At 40.9% G+C, this 18981-nt stretch overlaps 1 protein-coding gene across 1 annotated transcript; it reads right to left on the reverse strand.

Moving 5' to 3' along the window:
• Positions 1-10572: 10572 nt before the first annotated feature.
• On the reverse strand, positions 10573-17324 carry ogfrl1 (opioid growth factor receptor-like 1). Its single transcript, XM_075483443.1, has 7 exons — positions 17016-17324; positions 15998-16084; positions 15802-15880; positions 15599-15677; positions 14132-14198; positions 12794-12939; positions 10573-11528 (listed from the first exon to the last, which is right to left on the reverse strand). Exons 1-7 carry the CDS (start codon positions 17199-17201, stop codon positions 11018-11020), a joined length of 1155 nt encoding a protein of 384 aa, XP_075339558.1. The 5' UTR covers positions 17202-17324; the 3' UTR covers positions 10573-11017.
• Positions 17325-18981: the final 1657 nt, after the last annotated feature.

Genomic DNA, 18981 nt, shown 5'->3' on the forward strand with positions numbered 1-18981 from the left:
AATCAAAATTGGCTGCCAGTGATCTTTGGGCCCTAAGGTAGAATTGGGCCAAAGCTCATTTAAAATTAGAAAGAGGACGAGTGTAAAATTGTTCTGTGGTTTCTTCTTTTTGGGAATATCTTTTTGGACGTCGTGTCCTCCAGACTGAAGAGGAAAGAATATCTGGTTTATTATTATGAACTACTCAGTTCTGAAGCCTGCATCTCTGATTCAATGGGAGTGCATTAGTGCCACTGGAAGTGGCAACTTGCACATCTGGAAAGGCACCACCAGTACTCAAAGGTGAATACAGGGCAGGCATCATATGCTCCCAGACAGACATCACCTTTTTTCAGAGAAGGCCTTGCATATATCAGCAAGACAATGCCAGTCAATCTTTTTGGGACACGCTCCAATTCGCTCCAACTGGAGCTCCAATTCAAGGTGGAGAGACTGGAATACTAAGAGGTCCAAAAGTCACTGAGTGACAATACATTTTTCAAAAAGTAGGCCATGGCATTTGTACCACAATGATGCACTAATAATCTAGCAGTGACTGAGGGGAAGAAGCAGGTTAATAAACTGCTTGAGCTTAATGAGTCACGTATGGGCAGAATGGCTTCGGGCGTAGGAATGAAGCACCACAGCCTCATACAATGACAACAATACGGAAACAAAACTGTCATGGAAGGACAAAAAAAAAAACAATAACACAAGAATTCGTTATAGAAGACACTAGGAACATGCAAAAATGAACACATGTATATCTGTATATCAAGATTTTGACTGACACTGTTCCACCATAACTCAAAAGCTGGTGAGACGAAGCTGGTGAATTCTTCATCCATTATTTATATATTTTTTTATCATTGAAAGGAAGCAAAAACTTCAGGGGCTGGTCTCTTATTTTATTCCCAAAGCGGGGACTAAAACATATGGAGAAGCATCTTTTAGTTCTTATGGTCCTCGCTTATAGAACTGCTTCCTGAAGACCTGAGAGCAGCTGGGAGTGTTGATATTCTTAAAAGAAAGCTGAAGACTGACCTTTTTACTAAAACTTTTAATTAAATATCTGTTATCGTCGATATTTTACTTCCATTTATTTCCATAAAACTTGCTTTATCATTTTCTGTTTTACCATTTTCTGTATTAATTTCTTATTTAACACGTTTATGTTTTTGTACTATTAATGAAATTGTTTAAATTTTTAACCTATGTCTTCTACACCATTTTTTCCATTCCATTCTTGCAGTTTTTTTTTACATTTCATTTTCATATCTTATCCATTTTTACCCTTTTTTTTAATTCAAACTTCCAGTGTTCTTGTTTTCCCAATACTGTCATGTTCAGGCACTAAATTGGACCCACGCTCCAGACGAACTGACTCGAGTGGTTGGTGAACAGGAAAAGATGAAGTTTATTTTGTCCACATGATAGCAGGGGGAGCAGGAACAAAGCGACTGCCAGCAGGAGCTAAAATGAGTATTCCAGGTTCCGGGGCTGTTTTCAGGTTCTCCTGAGGGTTCAAGGCGAAGATGGTTCCTGAAGCCGCAGGGCAGAGCTGAGCTGAGCCGGGCAAAAACAGAGTTCAGTGTTTCAGGTAAAGGTGCTAGAGCTTCAGTACCTACAAGGACGTTGACAATCTGGAAATTCAGGCTGTGTTCGAAACCGCCTACTTTTCCTACTATTCCCACTATTCCCACTAACATTAACTTTTTTTAAGTTCCCGGATGCATAATAGATTCGCCGAAATGTTGAGTATGCATCATTGGTCATACTTAAACTACCCAAGATGCAACGTAACTTGATGTCGCCGATCGTCATTTCCTGTCAAAACGGCAGTTTCAAGCTAGCTACAACGAGGGTAGGTTCATTTTGTGAAAATAACCGGAAGTGCGTTGCTCACTGCGGCTAGCTTTAGTAGCGCCGAATTCGTGGGAACAAAATAGTAAATAGCCGGTATTTTGTCAGATTTTCAACACGTTGGGGATCTAAACGACTACTTTCTCACCTGAAAATGTTTCAAATGTTGCTAAAGTTTACAGAGTTTAGAGCTTAAGAGAAATCAGCTTCAGGCCGGCTGATTTCGGCTCGGGCAGGAGCGAAATGCATTGTGGGTAAACGCTCTGCATACTGTCTGATCGATGAGTATGCAGTTTGCAAGTATGTAGTATGTAGTAGGCGGTTTCGAACACAGCCTCAGTCTTATCCTGAGTACCAGATGGTGGATGGACTGCAGGTATGAGTGACTCCAAGGGTTAAGACCTTTGCTATTGTGTTTATTTCTGTGTACATGTCTATTTTTAAAGTTATTATTCTACTGGCTATGTGAAGCACTTTGCGTTGCATTTATTTATTTTTGGTATGAAAAGTGCTTTGGAAATATTGATTGATTGATTGATTGATTGAAAAGAAAGGGGTGTCTTAATGCAACAGTATGTTAAATATGATGTGTAAAGTGGGGGGGTTGGCAGGACACGGATGCGGACTTCAGAGGAGTTAAAGCAAACTTGGTTTATTTAAAATAAAAATAAATAAATAAATAAAAAAGTCAAAACAAGGCGTGGCTGAGCCGGATGACAAAACTAGACTGTGGAACAAAACCTGAAGATGACTGTGACAAGAAAATGAATTACTTGACATGACATGAAAAAACACTTAGCTGTGTGCTGTGTGCTGTGTCCGTGGCCTGGCCTGGCCTGGCCTGGCCTGGCCTGGCCTGGCCTGGCCTGGCCTGGCCTGGCCTGGCCTGGCCTGGCCTGGCCTGGCCTGGCGTGGCCTGGCGTGGCCTGGCGTGAATGGTGAAAAGGATCTCACAATGAATGTGAGAAACCAGAGAGACTAAATACTGAGGGAACTGATGAATGGCTGGATGCAGCTGAGAAAAATCGACGGGTGAAGTGAATGAACTAATGACCTGGACATGGGGACTGAGGAAACAGAAACTGTGGGGAAAACAATGGAAAAACTAAATACAAGACCTGAACTAAGAAAACTAAGGCATGAAATAAACTAAAACGTGATAAAACAAAAAAGACTCAAAACATGGGGAAAACATGACCTTAAAATGGGAGATTCAAAATCTTTCGGATGTGTGCAGATTTCAAATAATTTCATCAACTAAAGCCAAAGTCAGCTGGCAGTTAGGACAGTCTATACACAGGGGCTCAGAAGTCAACAAATATTACCTCGTGTTCCTCTAAAGTAAAATACCATTGACAGCCGCTAGGCTTTCCCTTTGAAACATTTCTGGCTCTGCTAGACTCTCATTCAAAAGATATCGACTTCTCAAGTAAACCCTAAATCTAGAGGGTGCATATTTGATGATTAGACCCCTTAAGTCATCTCAGTCTATCAAAAATTTGTCTTTGAAATGAATTCCTTGATACGTTAAAATGCTTTAGATCTGCGACGTCCTCGAGGGCCGCTGTCCTGCAGGTTTTAGATGTTTCCCTGCTTCAACACACCTGATTCAGATTGATGCTTCATTAGCTGGTTTGTGCAGAATTTAACAATCTTTTGAAGAGATCCAATGAATCTGAATCGGGTGTGTTAAAGCAGGGTTGCTGTACAGGCTTTACATGTAAATGAACAATTGGTCCCTATGCCTATGTTCACTTCTTACCTGCAATTCTGCACAAATATTGTGGAACCATACTACGCTACCATACCAAATTTTAATATTTAAGTAATTAGGCCAGACTTTGTCTAATCTGAAAATATTTCCGAGCTCCATTTGTATCAATAATAGTTATAATTGACCTTTCGCTTGAATAACTGAATCAAACAGGTGGCTTATTTTGGGTAAACCTCATCAGGTTCCATAATTTATGAGTCTTTAGCTGGCAGTGATTGCATACATACTGTCCATGATAAGTCTTTCTGCATATAAAAAACACCACATAAGCCGCTTTCGGACTGTAGGAACCTTTGGCAGTTCTAATAACCTTTTAATCCGCGGGGCCGTTTCCTCCCGTGTTCGGACATACAGGAACTCGGGGCTTTCTCCCTCAGTTCCTATAACTATTTAGCTCCTTCTCCGAGGTCGGGTCTTTTCATAGTTCTATAGAACTAATCTAACGGAGGTGTGTGGTGGTCGGTAGCTACGCCCCATGTCATGCTATCACGGCTGAAATGTTTCCTCATATGACACAGACACAACCGGCGGGTGTTTAATAAGTTAAACTTAGACTGGTCTCATTTGTCTGCGGCGCTCTGCTCTCCTTTCTTCCTTCATGAAATGAAAAAGTATCTCCTGACTCTCTCTGTGAGCTTTTCCAGCCTCGATATTAGACGCCTGATGTGATTGTCCATGATTAATATCACCATCATGCAGACCATAAACACGGTGGCCTCCCCGCTCTCCATGTTAGCTTCTTGGTGGTGTTTTTTCTTCTCTCCTTACTTTTACCGTTTTGTTTTGTGTTTGAATGTAGCGCTAAACGGCTAACGGCTAACACGTCACTGAAGCAGACGGCTGCGCGCGGTGCATCAGTCCCTATCAGGTCCCAACTCATGTGCGAATGCAGACTGAAACAGTTCCGCTGGGGAAGGATAGTTATCAGAACGAAATTTGAGGAGGGTAGTTCTGATAACTACTTTCTTAGAACGGTCTGTCCGAAAGCGGCTATACTTTATCTGGTAAAAGTCCTGACTTCCAAACGAGACATAAATCTCATGAACTGTCACCGAGAAGGTAATCTTCTCTGCAGAGCGTTTGTGTTTTCAGTATTTTTCAGATAGAGAACTTTATGAGAATGAAATGTCAAGAGTGAAATGAGTTACCCCCCCTAAGGGCTTCCGCCAAAAATCAAAATTGGCTGTCAGTGATCTTTGGGCCCTAAGGTAGAATTGGGCCAAAGCTCATTTAAAATTAGAAAGAGGACGAGTGTAAAATTGTTCTGTGGTTTCTTCTTTTTGGGAATATCTTTTTGGACGTCGTGTCCTCCAGACTGAAGAGGAAAGAATATCTGGTTTATTATTATGAACTACTCAGTTCTGAAGCCTGCATCTCTGATTCAATGGGAGTGCATTAGTGCCACTGGAAGTGGCAACTTGCACATCTGGAAAGGCACCACCAGTACTCAAAGGTGAATACAGGGCAGGCATCATATGCTCCCAGACAGACAGACAACACCTTTTTTTCAGAGAAGGCCTTGCATATATCAGCAAGACAATGCCAGTCAATCTTTTTGGGACACGCTCCAATTCGCTCCAACTGGAGCTCCAATTCAAGGTGAGCCAGTATTTTCGATTAAAAAGTCAAATTTGACGTGTTCAACATTTGTTGAATATACAGAGCGAGGGTGCACAGAACCCAAATCCACCGGAGTGCATAGGTAGCAGTTTTACAAAATCCCCCTTAAATGGTTTATTTGGTTACTGTTTTTTCTTGCATCCAGCAGAAAAAAAACCAAACGGCTGATTACGCCTCTGGACACAAGTCAACCGATTCTTGTAAGTTTCATGTTTTGCCGTGAGACTGTGTTTGGTACTTGTCTGGCAGCTTGCCTCTGCTTATTTTAAAATGGGAAAGTTAAGCTTGAGCTGAACAGCAACAAACATCCTTATTGCTATTTAAAAAAAAAAAAAAACATCCTCACACTGTTCAGCCTATAGCCTAGTTCGATGGGCCACACTCATAAGACTCTGTAATTTTGAATGAATCCAGAAAAATCTCATCGCTGCAAATTTCACATCCAAAAGTCAGTGGTCTTTCAGTCATATTAATATCCTATCCAATCATTTCCTTTGCACATCAAATTCTCTACTGTGGTTTTATTTAACAGTGATATCGGGCCTTTGTCATAGCCAGATGAATGAGTCAGACTGTGGTTCTCTGGCACTGCCTCTGGCAGCTGGTTTACTCATGTTTTAACGACACAATTTTTAGTAACCTTACTTTGTCCTTAAAACCTTTAGCATCCTCAGTTTCAGTATGGAATTGTAAAACTGAATATATGTTTTGCTCATTACATTTTTACCATACAGTGAAATCTCAACTACTTGTTATAAAACATGTATCCTTATTATTACTGCCTCAACGAATTGAGGAAATATGTTCCTATAGCTCTTTTTTATTTCAGTTTGGACATTAAAGTGTATTTCTGTATCTGACAAGTACATGTTAGACAACTTTAACAAGCACTTCATGCACAGTGCAACACACAAAGGAGAAGACAAAATTCTTTTTGATATCCCCATTTTAATGCAAGTTAACTGTGGCAAAAAATTCACATTTTAAATGTAAAGTTACAGCAAATTTTCCGTACTGGGAAAACAAACAAAAACATGAATAATCCTATGGAAGAATCACGTTGTATTGTTTAAACTAGAGACAAATAATTTCAAGTATAATACAGTACTAACTTCTCTTCTATAGCAATTTGTAAAGGATTTATTCCTGCTGCTATTATTTACACCGTATGACTATAATGCAAACAACAACTTAAATATCAAAATGCTGTACCAAAAAAGGATGTACATGAAGTAAGTTGGTAAAAACATCCCTCGTAGCACACAGACAAAAAAAAGTACATACAAAAGAGGCACTTAAGAATATCAGACAAACACTCACTCACACATGTGGTCAGTACAAAAAAACTTGAGTCCATGTTATCATACAATCCACCTGAAAGGTACATTTACAATTGATCAGATCACTTGGCTGAGGAGTGATGTGGAAACTTTGTCAGCTAGTTATAAACAAGGCTGTACCCTACAGGATGAACAGCTGACAAAGTCAGGAAGAAGTTTCTAAGCCCAAAACGTTTGTCTCAACTAACATGGCTTTTTATTTCACAGATTTCTATCTACCGCGACCAGACACACGAACTGGATTAAAATGACACCTACAATATTATCTCAAACCTAAACGTAAGCTCGGCGATGCTGAAAGTGAGAATATGATGTTCACAACGTCTCAGTGCCGTAGGGAAAAGGCTTTACCTAGAGAATATAAATAGTGCAGGATTTTGCATTTCATATGACTCCTGCATCCTCATTTTCTGGGTGAAGTACTACTTTTTGTTATAGGATTATCTGAACCCCCCCCCCCCAAAAAAAAAGAAAAATAGCTGCATTTCTACAAACTTAGCCCTATATGTTGCACTTAAATTCACAGATTAAAAAAATCATTGACAGGTATGTATATCAGTGTTCACTTTTACAAATAGATTATTGCAAGGGTGGACAATTTGAGAACAATCGATTATTTTTATGATGTGCAGCAACTTCGATAAACCTACAGTGCTTTGTACAGGAAGACACAGATTTTCAAAGTAACACCTGTGTGATCACATTAACTTCACCAAAGATCCACAACCGGTTGCATTTTTTGGTTAAGTATAGAAGGCTTTTAGATGACATAACACACTGGTAACTGTAATAATGAAGATATTGTTTCTGCTGTCAGTAATAACAACTGATCAGATGTGATCAGAACATTTAAAAGATTCCATCAAAAAATGTCAGCATTAGCCATAAAACCACAGAGAAGGTCACTCTTTGTACATACAGAAAACATTCGGTCTCTCTTAAAGGAGAAGTTCGTTTTTTTTTTTAAACCTGGAACTTATTTCCGGAATAAAATACGTTCATCTACTCACCCATAACAGTTCGGTCCTTCGGACGATATTTAAATCCTGGTATATCCACATTTAGGGGCATCGGCCCCCGTTCACTCCTGTTATATGGATATAAGGTCCAGGTTTAAAAAAAACTAACTTCTCCTTTAATGCTAAACATAGAAAAAATGTGTTAGTTTTCATAATTTAACCCAATAGGTCGATAGAAAAAGACCGTTTTAAATCACAACTGCCTGCAGTTGCATATGCATGACGACAAATCTTATGTCACCTGTAGCTTGTTACAATGTTTTTTTCTGTTTATTTATTAAAAGTTTTGTTAACATTCTGGCTAAAATCTAAAGGAAGCTTAATTTACACCAGCAAAAGTAACTTGTAGAAGCAATAGACTGTAACTTTTTTTACTGACACTAAATTAGCCATCAGTCATTTGACTGCATCGATAATTATCACTAAGTTACATGTCTTTGTAAATGATTATGTATTTCTTCCTATTGATACATAACTGGCATCTATAAATGAGTTGTAGCCTTAAATAATTGCAGTTGAAAAAACATCTGCTTGCACTAACTAGCTAACGTAGCTTCATTTTAACACGAATGAGCTCGTTTTATATCTGTTTGATATATTTTTATGTGTAAATGCCCCGTTTAATCTTCACCATACAAAAAATGATGACGTCAAACAAACGAGGTTGTCTTTCCTACATCTGAAAGCCAAATTTGATTTGTTTTACATCTCAGTTATTTATATTGTTTTTTTTAGGGGGGTTTTGTTTTTGTTTTTTTAAATAAAAAAAAGTTATTTATATTGTAATATCACACACATAGAGGTGGCAACTCAATCTTATCTGCATGGTTATGGACCGTAGAAAAGAAGGAAGTTTCCATTTTAGTATCAGCCATTTGTTGGTGAATTGCCATTTTGAAGCCTTGAGCCCTGCATTTTGGGAAACTATTAACAATCGCTGAGTAGCAGTTTGTCAGTCACAAGGTAAGCCACCCACCAAATATACCTTTGTTACCTTTTTAAATCTAAATTGGACCATCATTTGTAAAATGTTCATTGAAGGGGACTTTGAACCACTAATCAAGACCATAAACCTATGAGGAGAGTGTTTACTTGGGGAATAGATTGGACTTTTTTAGCAGCTGCAGCAGTCGTTCCCTGTTAAACTGCGGAATTAAGGCACTGCCACGTTGGCTACATGTTTTCAAGCTGAGGGGCAAAATCTATCTTTTATTTACAGTCAATAACTGTGGCCGTATAAGAGTAACACATGATAAACCAGTGACCTTAAAACCTAGCTAGCCTAACAGTGAGGCATTAACTCCAGCCTTTGCAGCCTCTGATGAATTAGTCACTTACGCTGCATCTATATGAATGACTCCAGCAAAAGGTTAATAGTATTGAGCTAATCTAATTAGTTCCAATGAGCAAAGGAAGAACTTTTTGTTGACAGAAAGTTTGTTTTCCCTGCAACCTTAAGACTAAAACATATCTACATAAAAAGTATTTGAATAATCTTTGTGCAAACTCACCAACCATGAGTATATAAAATAATAATAATAATAAAACCATAAATAATTATTCTTACACAGAAGAGTGCTAGGGTTTAACATCTGTTACACAGTTCCAAATTCCACAGTTTAGTAGCTGCTACTCTTTTGCTCTTCTGTAGGCTTAATGGTTTCCTTTTTCAGGTAATAAGCTGCTGTGCGCCATCTTCAGCGGCAAAATGCCGTATCGGCAGTAGCAATTTACAGGTAGTAATGTCACCAAAAGCCTTTCTATTCTTAAGAGTTTCTTAAAACATATCAAGTCCCTGCAACACTTTGTTGCGTCGTGATTTTTTTTTTGCTCTTTAGTTGTGTACAATTTTTGGAGAAAGTGGCTGCTTCCAAACTTTGAGACAATAAAATCACAGAGTAGATACATAATTGTGCCTGCGATTAACACAGAAGTGAAGAATTCAGGTCAATCTATAAAAACTGGATCCTAATTATTGCTTTCCAGTTACTCTTTTGTCCTTCATATGTCCCTTCACAGGATAAAGACACACAAAAAAAAATCACCCTTTTCACATTATATCTTCTGTGGTGCACCTGTACAAAAAGAATTGAGTCCAACTTGTTGCTTGAGGGAGATCCAGTTACATTTAAAGAGCAAGCAGGTCTCTTTTATGAAAACTGTCCTGACACCAAGACCAATCAGCGGACACCTTTTATTTCTGAAACAGTCTTCAGTACTAGTAACCACTTTTTAGTTCCGTACTAAAACAATAAGTAAGGCAATCCTCCAGTTGAACTATTTTGTGAGTGTAGCCCTAGTGATAAAAAAAAAAACATAAATGTATTCAGATCCCTACTACAGTTAACGTTTGTTTCCAAAGAACTATCAGAGTTTATGATAAGCCCTTAACCTGAACTGATTCTAATCACATGTTTAAAGGTCCAAATATCTCTCACTGTGTTTTACTATTCTGACCCAGTGTCCTATACGGTCTCCCTGAAGCTTTTTTTTCTTCTTTGCAATTTTTACAACAAAATCCGTTACAAATAGGGATGGGAATCGAAAACCGGTTCTTGTTGAGAACCGGTTCCCAGTGTTTCAATTCCTTGGAATCGTTTGGCGATTTTGCAAACGATTCCCTTATCGATTCCAGTGGGCGCGAATGACGTCACCACGCAGCGTTGCGTGGCGAGTCCAGTGCAGCCAGCAGCCAACAGTAAACATGGCGCCCAAGCGGTACAAACGCTCTAAAGTTTGGTTACACATCCCTAAAAAAGACGACAACAGGGCAACTTGCAAAGTGAATATTTCACCAAAGGGAGGAAATACTACCAACATGATATAACTATGAATGAATGTCGCGTTTTCGATCTGCTCTGGACTAACGTTGGTGAATCTGAACCCAGCAACGTTAGCAACGTTAGCAACGTTAGCAACGTAAGCATGTCCTCGACTAACACTGCAGGTAACTAACTAACTAACAAACACTGCCTATCATGTTAGCACCATTTGCCTGATTGTAAAACCTGCTGTTAGTAACGGTTAAGTTTAAATGAATGCCTTCTCAGGCATTACATTTAGATGAAATCATGAGAGACAGAGCCTGACTGGCTCAGAGCCAGAGGCTGGTGGTACTACCCCCAGTTCACCTCTACCTCCAGCTTCTCCTTTCACCAGAGCAGGAAGAGTTAAATTACCCAGGCCAGGATAGACCAATGTGGACCTCACCGTTGTTGGGTTTGTAAGGTCATGACTCCTGTTACTTCTAAACTAAACAAAGTTGATGCTAATCGACCGGTTTGTTGTCCTTTTTCTCTGAATGAGAATCGATAAGGGAACCGACAAAGAACCGAATCGTTAAGCAGAATCGAAAATGGAATTGGAATCGTAAAAATCTTATCAATTCCCATCCCTACTTACATAGGAGCAGCCTCTGTGTATTAATTCCTCTCCCCTCTACCTCCTACCAACATCGGTGCTCCCTGAAGTCCGGCCATGTTGGAACCAGGTTCTGGGCAGACCTTGATCCTTCCCCCAGCCAGCTCCTGGCACATTATGGCATCATGGGAAGACAAAATGATCCTGGTACTTGAAAACGCGGTGCTCTCCTCTCCCCTCCTCTGTTGCTCGGGTGTTGGGGCCGGAGCTCGGATCCCGCTGCTTCCCGCACCCACACTTCCGGCTGCTCGTTTTTTCGGCTGTGGTCCCCAGAGGAAGGCGTGTGCGGGCCTGTAGTGTTGGCGAGCGTAGCGGAGCAGGCGTCGGCGTGTGGCTGGCAGGCGGATGGTGTAGACGTAGTATTCCAGGGCACTGTGCTGCATATTGGGGAGGGTGCCATTACACAGCGACTCTTCCAGAAAAAGGCGAACCAGTGGGGCCTTGAAGGCCTCGTAGCCAAGCTCGCCCAGGGACTTCAGGATGCGCGTGATCCGCAGGTAGTTGTGGTGGGATCTTCAATAAAACAAAACAGCACGTTTACTTGAACCGAGAAAGAAAATTCTGGTCGATCTGTATGATTCCCTGTGTAAAACAGAACATTTTGAAAAGTCACAGTAGGAAGGTACATGCCAAACTAAAAGTAAAACCGGACGTGCTTTTCCATGTGAAAATGTGGGCTGCGGTTAGTGTTCAATATCCAAACCAAGTGGGTGAAAATAGTAGGGGTGGGACGATATGCTTTGGTCACGATTCGATTGTCTCACGATTCTTGATAATTGTAATTCTACAAGTATTGTGATTCAATATAATTTAAATTTTCTTCCTCCTTAAAAAACAAACAAGTTGAATCATACACTTCTAGAATGAATGTTGTTCCCATAAACAATGCACATCAGTGTGTGTCAGTCAGTCCAGCAGCTGACATTTCTTTCAACTGAGACAAAAAGAGGAATTTTTTAAAGTTAACAGTTACAAAATTAATTGAAATGTCCACACAGCACAAATGTGGGCTAGTTTTAACATAACTTAATGTAATGAATTGATGAAGTTTTTCTGGACACGGATATGACGTAATATAATCGATTCACGGGAGAAAAATCGATTTTTAAAATCATCCCATAAAAAAATCGCGATATGTACATGAATCGATTTTTTTCGCCCACCCCAAGAAAATAGTGTTCAACAGTGACGGCAATCTGCATCGAAAGCCTTTCAGTTTACAGAATGATAACACAGCCATGTATCCTGATGAGGTACAGTTGAACGTCTCGAATAAATGATTATCATTGTTTCTAATTGCTGCTCGGCCTGGGAGGAGAGAGCACGGTTCACCGTTGTGCATTTTTCCATGGATATCAAGAGAGCAAGAGAAGATAATAAAACCGCACCGAGCAGCTGCCATGCGGTGGATAATTTGGTGTTTTTATGTAACGGAGGATTAAGAGCAGCTTTTAGAATCAGATGCAAAGGTTGAAAAGAGGTTTGTGACTCCAAGAGGTCGTTGAACAAATTTTCAAGTGTCATTCAGTTTGTGCAAAAAAACAAAGAAAAACAATGAAACCATCGAAATAGGATGTTAAATTACCCTTTAAACATCTGTTTGTTGACTTAAGACATGCTGTTTAACATTTGGCTGCTGATAAGGCTACAATGAAGTGGCGCAGGGCTGAGATTGCCTTACCGAAGGGCACAAAACGAGTAATAAGTTCACACAGATTCTGCAGTCTAAGTATCCAGCAGCCTCTGAGCAGTGTGTCTGTGTGTATGTGCCGGCTTACTCATTAAGGTGCTGGAAGCGCTCCTGCCAGTTGGGGGCCCGAGCAACGTTACCGCTTTTATCCAGCAGTTTGACGCCATAGAAATCCAACATCAAGGAATAGGCCGCAAGGAACCTCCTCCTCGCTTCCCGAGTGCTTTGGAATTCCTGACAGGAATCAACATCGTAGATTAGGTTAAAGAGAAAAAACAAATAGGTGTGGCACAGCATCGCCCTTCTTTGGATATAAGGACATAAAAAGAATACATAGGCACACTGTGATTTCATCCAGACCACATGTTCATTTGGTAAGAAACAGATTTGCATCCATTAGAAAGTGCGGTGAAAGGGGGAAACCCCCTTACACCTGAGTATTGCTAAAACTAAAGACAGATTTATTCAGAGATTAAACACCAAATATTTCCCAGAATCCTCCAGCGTGGCGGTTTGTTTTGTTCCATTTGAATTACTTGTATAAAGGAGTGTCCTGACTTTCTCCATAGCTAACTGCGCATCATCATTTATGTGAAACGTAATGTTTTTAATACCTAAGCTGAATGAAAGGTGTCATTATCCAACCATGGCAAGACCGTGAAATGAGGAAATGAAAAATACTAAGGCATTCAACGGAATAATAATAACATTCTATTTAGATAAAGAAACTGGATGTACTGTACGGATCATTGGGGTTTTTCCACTGTGCAAATTAGTGTGTGTGTGTGTGTGTTAGTAAGGTGAGGGGGACCTCTGCCGAGCCGTGCAATCAGGTTAGCTGAAAGCGTTTATACAAAAGCTTCTGCAGAGTAGCGGAACCCACTGGAACTGCTAACTGTGATAAAGAAACGATGTTGCACTGAGGACAGGAAAGGAGACAGGCACGGCTTGGCTGCAGTTAGCCCTGGAATAGGTGTGACTTTCCTCTGCTGCGAGGCAGCAGGTGACAGGCACGCAGTTGCAACCATGTTCGTACGTTCATACTGTTCATTTATCTTGTGTACACAGAGCTCTGTAACATGCAGTTTTCTTACTCGTGGGATAATAAAGGCTATTCTATTCCATTCTATTCTAAAAGAGCGCCGGCCTGCTCTGAAGGGACAGCTTCACAAGCTTGTGCACGCAGTGGCCACGTTTCATCAGCAGCTTAACTGGTGCCCTTTGTTTGGCCGCACAGTGAGGAGTGACGGACAAAATGAAAAAAATCCAAAAAGACTTTAACTGGATTTAAAATTGAAGAGCAGGATGCTTAAGCCAGATAATCACTTGTCCTTTTCTATAAAAAACACTGAGTTTCATGTGAACAGAACTACTTTGTGGAGAAACTGCTAACGCTAAAAAAAAAAAAAACCTTTGCGTTACTTACTTTGATCTCGTCCTGAGTCAGTTCATGTGCGTAGAAGTTGAGCCCTTGTTCTCTTAATGGGAACAGCCTGGTGCGCAGTAAAAAGGAATAAAAAAAACAAATTCAGAATCACATTAAAACAGATTTATGGGTCCACACATGTCGTAACTGCTCATTGCAACACAGTAGAAAAAAGTTGCACCTCCATCGCTCCCTTCTTTAAACTGTATGAACACTATCAAAGTGGCCATCAACCTTCTCCCACACAGGAATTGGCCAATTAAGCTCGATGTATTGTTTCTTGTGCCAGAGAACTGTAACGTTATACCATCCTTTCAAACACGCTGGACTTGCAGCAGTCTTCATCCTAAATGGCAGATGTCACTGCTGAGGAAGGACCGGTACCAGACCAAGTCACACAGGAACTCTATCATTCATACACAAAAGCAACTACACGGGTGGAACTTCTTAGTTTTACTTCTAAGTGGAAATGATTGACCTTCTCATGCACATGACCTTCTCAAATATGTTTAGCGTTTGGTTATGAGGAGTAGGAATGGATTGAAATATGCTGAGATGCTAATTCTGCAGTGTGTGTGGAGAAAAACACTACCTGAACTTGCAAATTAAAGTCAAAAGAAAGCAAGCAGTTCCATAGTTTGGAAACTATGGAACTATTGACTTTTAGCCTCAGGTTACAAAGGGGCAAAGGTGATGCCCTCTGGGAAAAATGGGACCCCTACATCGCAGGAGGGGGTGATGACCTATCTTATTGCCTTGTGTACTCTGGTAATGAAAAGCAAAGACCATGATGTTATATTTTATGGCGATCTGTTCGCAACCCCGCGGTTCCCCTGATGTTTTGTTTTTGTGAATTTGCGCATGTATGTTTATATGACTAGGTTTTGCAATCATTAGGATGTGTGCATGTCTATTTTTTGTTTTTCTTCTTTTTGTTGTTTCTCTTTTGTTTTTGGGGTCGCATAGCTGGTATTTGAATTGTTTTGCCACATCTGATTGTGACCATTTTTTTTGTATTGATGTTGTAACCTGAAAAGATTGAAAAATAAAGTTTTTAAAAAAATAGAAAGCAAGCAGGAATACAAAATGGTGCCTAAACAAGCCGTCATGTGACATCAACCTCACATTCTCCATTGGGAATGTAAGCTACGGTAACCTTGTGAATGTCTGGGGATGCAGAGGTCTTCTGCATATGCAGAGTTTGGGAGACGCTGCACTTCTCTTAAAAGCAAAAGCACATGAGCAGAAGTGTAAAGAAATCCACCACCAAATCAGAAAGCTTGATGGGCATCAGGGAACTAAAGGAGATGGAGCATAGTGAGCATTTCGATTCAGATCTATTACCTTTAAATGTCTTTAACTAGTTTTTCTTACATGATTGGTACGGCTCGGCATGTCTTTCCTAAACTGGATTGATTTGCATATACAGTAAAATATATGAATACATCTGACCTGACCAACACTTACCACTGAATGTAGGTGTGATTGTGCTCCAGTTTGTCATAGTCGCCTCTCCACTTAGAAAGAATCTCCTCTATGTAGATACCTGAAGCAGAGATTGAGGCTAATTAGCTGCCATTAGCTTCAAAATATTCGATCAGTCAACAAATGTGCTGGGCTTCCCCCATCAAACACTGCGGTGTTCAGAAGTGTGCATGGTGGGATCTTACCGTCAGGCACCAGAGGGATCTTGTTCATGTAGAAGCGCAGGTTGCGGTACTCGTTAGGCTGCCGGGACTTTCGATAGTTCTACAAAGATGGCCATGAAACAAAAAGATCACACAGTCCTACATTAATGTTTGTGCGAGAGAGAGAAAAAAAAAAAAGCATTTAATGGTGTGTGTGTGGTTCTGGATGCAGATGTACCGGGTAGCTGTGACGGTACTTGTAGAGATCCCGAGCAGCATAAAAACTCCTCTTCATCTTTGGAGCAGACTCTGGGGAGTCCGTCAGCTGAGAGAAAAAACATTCTGTGTTTGAACTGACACAGTGTGGCACTTAACAGCTATTCGTCTGATTTAAAAGCACAGAATTTGCTTTTGAGGTCGAGTGCTGTCATCATCCATTTATTCTGGCAAAAGAGGACGATTCACATCGGTGCCACTGTGCAATCGCTACAAAGGGATGCTGGAGTCTAGACCTGATTCTCAAATCAAATCTGGGTCAGGTTAGCACCCACTGGTCAGAGGGATTTGTTATGGGCCTGATCCTGTTAGACTGACGGTGCAGTTGTTGCAAATAAATCAAAGCTTAAAAATACAAGTGTATCTAAAGCTTTGGTGTGTCAGTCAACTACATCCTAACTTTAGAGAAATGCCAATTTTGTGAGAAAAAAGCGAAATAATCAAGTAAGGATAGCTCCATCTTCTCAACCTACTTATAGTTTAATATCATAAAGAGTGAAGTCATTATAATAAGATATCCTGGTAGCAGTTCAGATCATTCAGAGCAAATAAAAAGCACATTCAGTAGTCTATCATAACAGGCACACAGTATACGGTTGGGATACTAGTCAGAAATCAACTCGCACAGTATTTCTGAATGCAAGTTTGAGTCACCGCATAATGATATGACGAACAGCACTAAATAAAGGACATAAATACTGCAAAGGTCATGAAACTCAAAGGACAATTTATGACAATTCATCCTAAATTTGACCATTTTTTATATGCATGCCGTAGATAGGAGTGCATTCCTCCTGACTCTGGACCATGTGAGTTTGCCCATTACGAGAGTCACATAAAATTGACACATTGTTCAATCAAGTTTGACACCAGCTGTAGACTCTCCAGTGGGACAGTGGGCTGACAGGCTTTGTCTGCACCCAGCGCGGCTGATGGTGACCCGGTGAAGCCCTTCCCGGTTGTTGTCACCCTCATCGTACCTGCGGGGACGCGTCTCCGCTGTGTCCCGCGGCCCGCTCGCTCTCCGCCGGGCTGACGGAGCCGGAGATGCCGCTGTCATCTTCAGCTGCAGCCTCCTCGCCCTCCGAGTCCGATTCCCACGTCGAGTCGCATTCCTCAACGGTGCTCGGCTCCTTGAAACGCCAGCTGCCCACAAGATTTCCCATTTAAAAAACATGCAGCACCCTCGCTCTTTTATTATTCTCCTGTTTGCACAAAAATGCTACATAATTTGGTCACTGCCTCGTTTATCTTGGTTTGCAGAGCGTTGGAGCTTTTAAATGGCAGAAGAGGGAAATTCCAGATCAGCAGCGATGATGCGCCTTTCGGTATGGGGGGTGATTAGTGCCGCGGAGAAGCAGGAGGGAGGAGTCATATAGCTACAGACAACATTATGCTGTGCGAAATTTCAGTGTAACTCTTGATTGCTATTTTTTTTTTTATAAGTAATAATAAAAAAAAATTATACAGTTATTTAACCTTTGTTGGTTGTTTTCAAGAGTGGCCACCTAATAATTTAAGCTCATCATTATGATGCCTATCAAGTTAAGGCTGAGGTTAAAGGGATAGTTCGCCTCTTTTGACATGAAGCTGTATGACATCCCATATCAGCAACATCATTTATTAAATTTGACTTACCCCCCGCTGCGTCCTGTGAGCCGAGTTCCAGCCTCGTTTTGGTGTTGATGAAGGTAGTCCGGCTAGTTGGCTGGGGTTTAAAAAATAAAGCGTTCAAAAGAGTAATACATTGGCGTCACAAAATCATTCAACAAAAAAAGTCAGACCTCACAATCGCGTGGTGCTATTTTCTCTCCCTTTGTATCACTGCCTGCTGTGTAGACCGAGCAGCAAACACCGTAACAGGTGCAGCTATCGGCAGGCGCCTGTACGCATTGATATGAAGGGAAAGAAAATAGCGCCAAGCGATTGTGAGGTCTGACTTTTTTTGGTGAACGATTTTGTGATGGTCTCTAAAAATTGTCCTTAGAAGTGAGTGTGAGCGTGTGTGGTCGTTTGTCTCTGTGTGGCCCTGTGATGGACTGTCCAGGGTGTACCCCGCCTCTCGCCCATTGACCGCTGGGATAGGTTCCAGTCCCCCCGCAACCCGACAGATTCAGCGGGTATAGAAAATGGATGGATGGATGGATTTTGTGATGCAAATGTATTACTCTTTTGAACACATATGGTTTTGAGAAGCAAAACGCTTTATTTTTGCGACCCCAGCCAACTAGCCGGACTACCTTCGTCAACGCCAAAACTCAGCTGGAACTTGGCTCACAGGACGCAGCAGGGGGTAAGTCAAATTTAATAAATGATATTGCTAATATGGGATGTCATACAGCTTCATGTCAAAAGAGGCAAACTATCCCTTTAAGTTCTGCATTAATACTTGGTGACAGAAATCCGCCCTGATAAAATGGGCAGCCACCAATATCCCACCAGTGCATGGCACCTCAGATTCTAAGGCTATGTACACACGTAGCATACACACGGGTATTTTTAAAACCGAATGTTTCCCCCCCTTCGTTTATAAAATAATTTGTATCCACATTACCTCGTTTTCGAAAAAAAACACCTTCTACACATAACCGAACATTTGCGTTTTCACCTGTCTTGACAACCCAAATGCATTTGCTGTTTTGCGCAATCTGCCCTCGTAAGCTAAATAATAAAGTGTGCACGCAACTTTTTTGAGCACACTGACCGGTGATCGCATGACAGTGGACTGCCCCTCGATATGAGGACGTAATAATTCCGACAGCGACAGGAGTGAGGAGTACGACTTGGGCGTGTAAAATCAAGGCTGTAAACAGCGCCTGCACAATAATAACCACCACAGTTCTCAAGACATCCATGCTTCTTCAGTAAACAAAGGTCGCACTTTAGACTTTAAAGCAGATTTGTTGTTGTTTTGGCGCATATTGTGACGTTCGAAAACGCAAAACT

Source organism: Odontesthes bonariensis, chromosome 2 (genome assembly GCF_027942865.1).
Source record: "Odontesthes bonariensis isolate fOdoBon6 chromosome 2, fOdoBon6.hap1, whole genome shotgun sequence".
Classification (NCBI taxonomy): Eukaryota; Metazoa; Chordata; class Actinopteri; order Atheriniformes; family Atherinopsidae; genus Odontesthes; species Odontesthes bonariensis.

Coding starts and splice junctions, on each gene's coding strand:
- ogfrl1 (XM_075483443.1), bottom strand. CDS start 17,201: ATGGGAAATCTTGTGGGCAGCTGGCGTTTCAAGGAGCCGAGCACCGTT. Junction 16,085..17,015: donor GCGGAGACGCGTCCCCGCAG/GTACGATGAGGG, acceptor TTTTTCTCTCAG/CTGACGGACTCCCCAGAGTC. Junction 15,678..15,801: donor GATCCCTCTGGTGCCTGACG/GTAAGATCCCAC, acceptor TCTCTGCTTCAG/GTATCTACATAGAGGAGATT.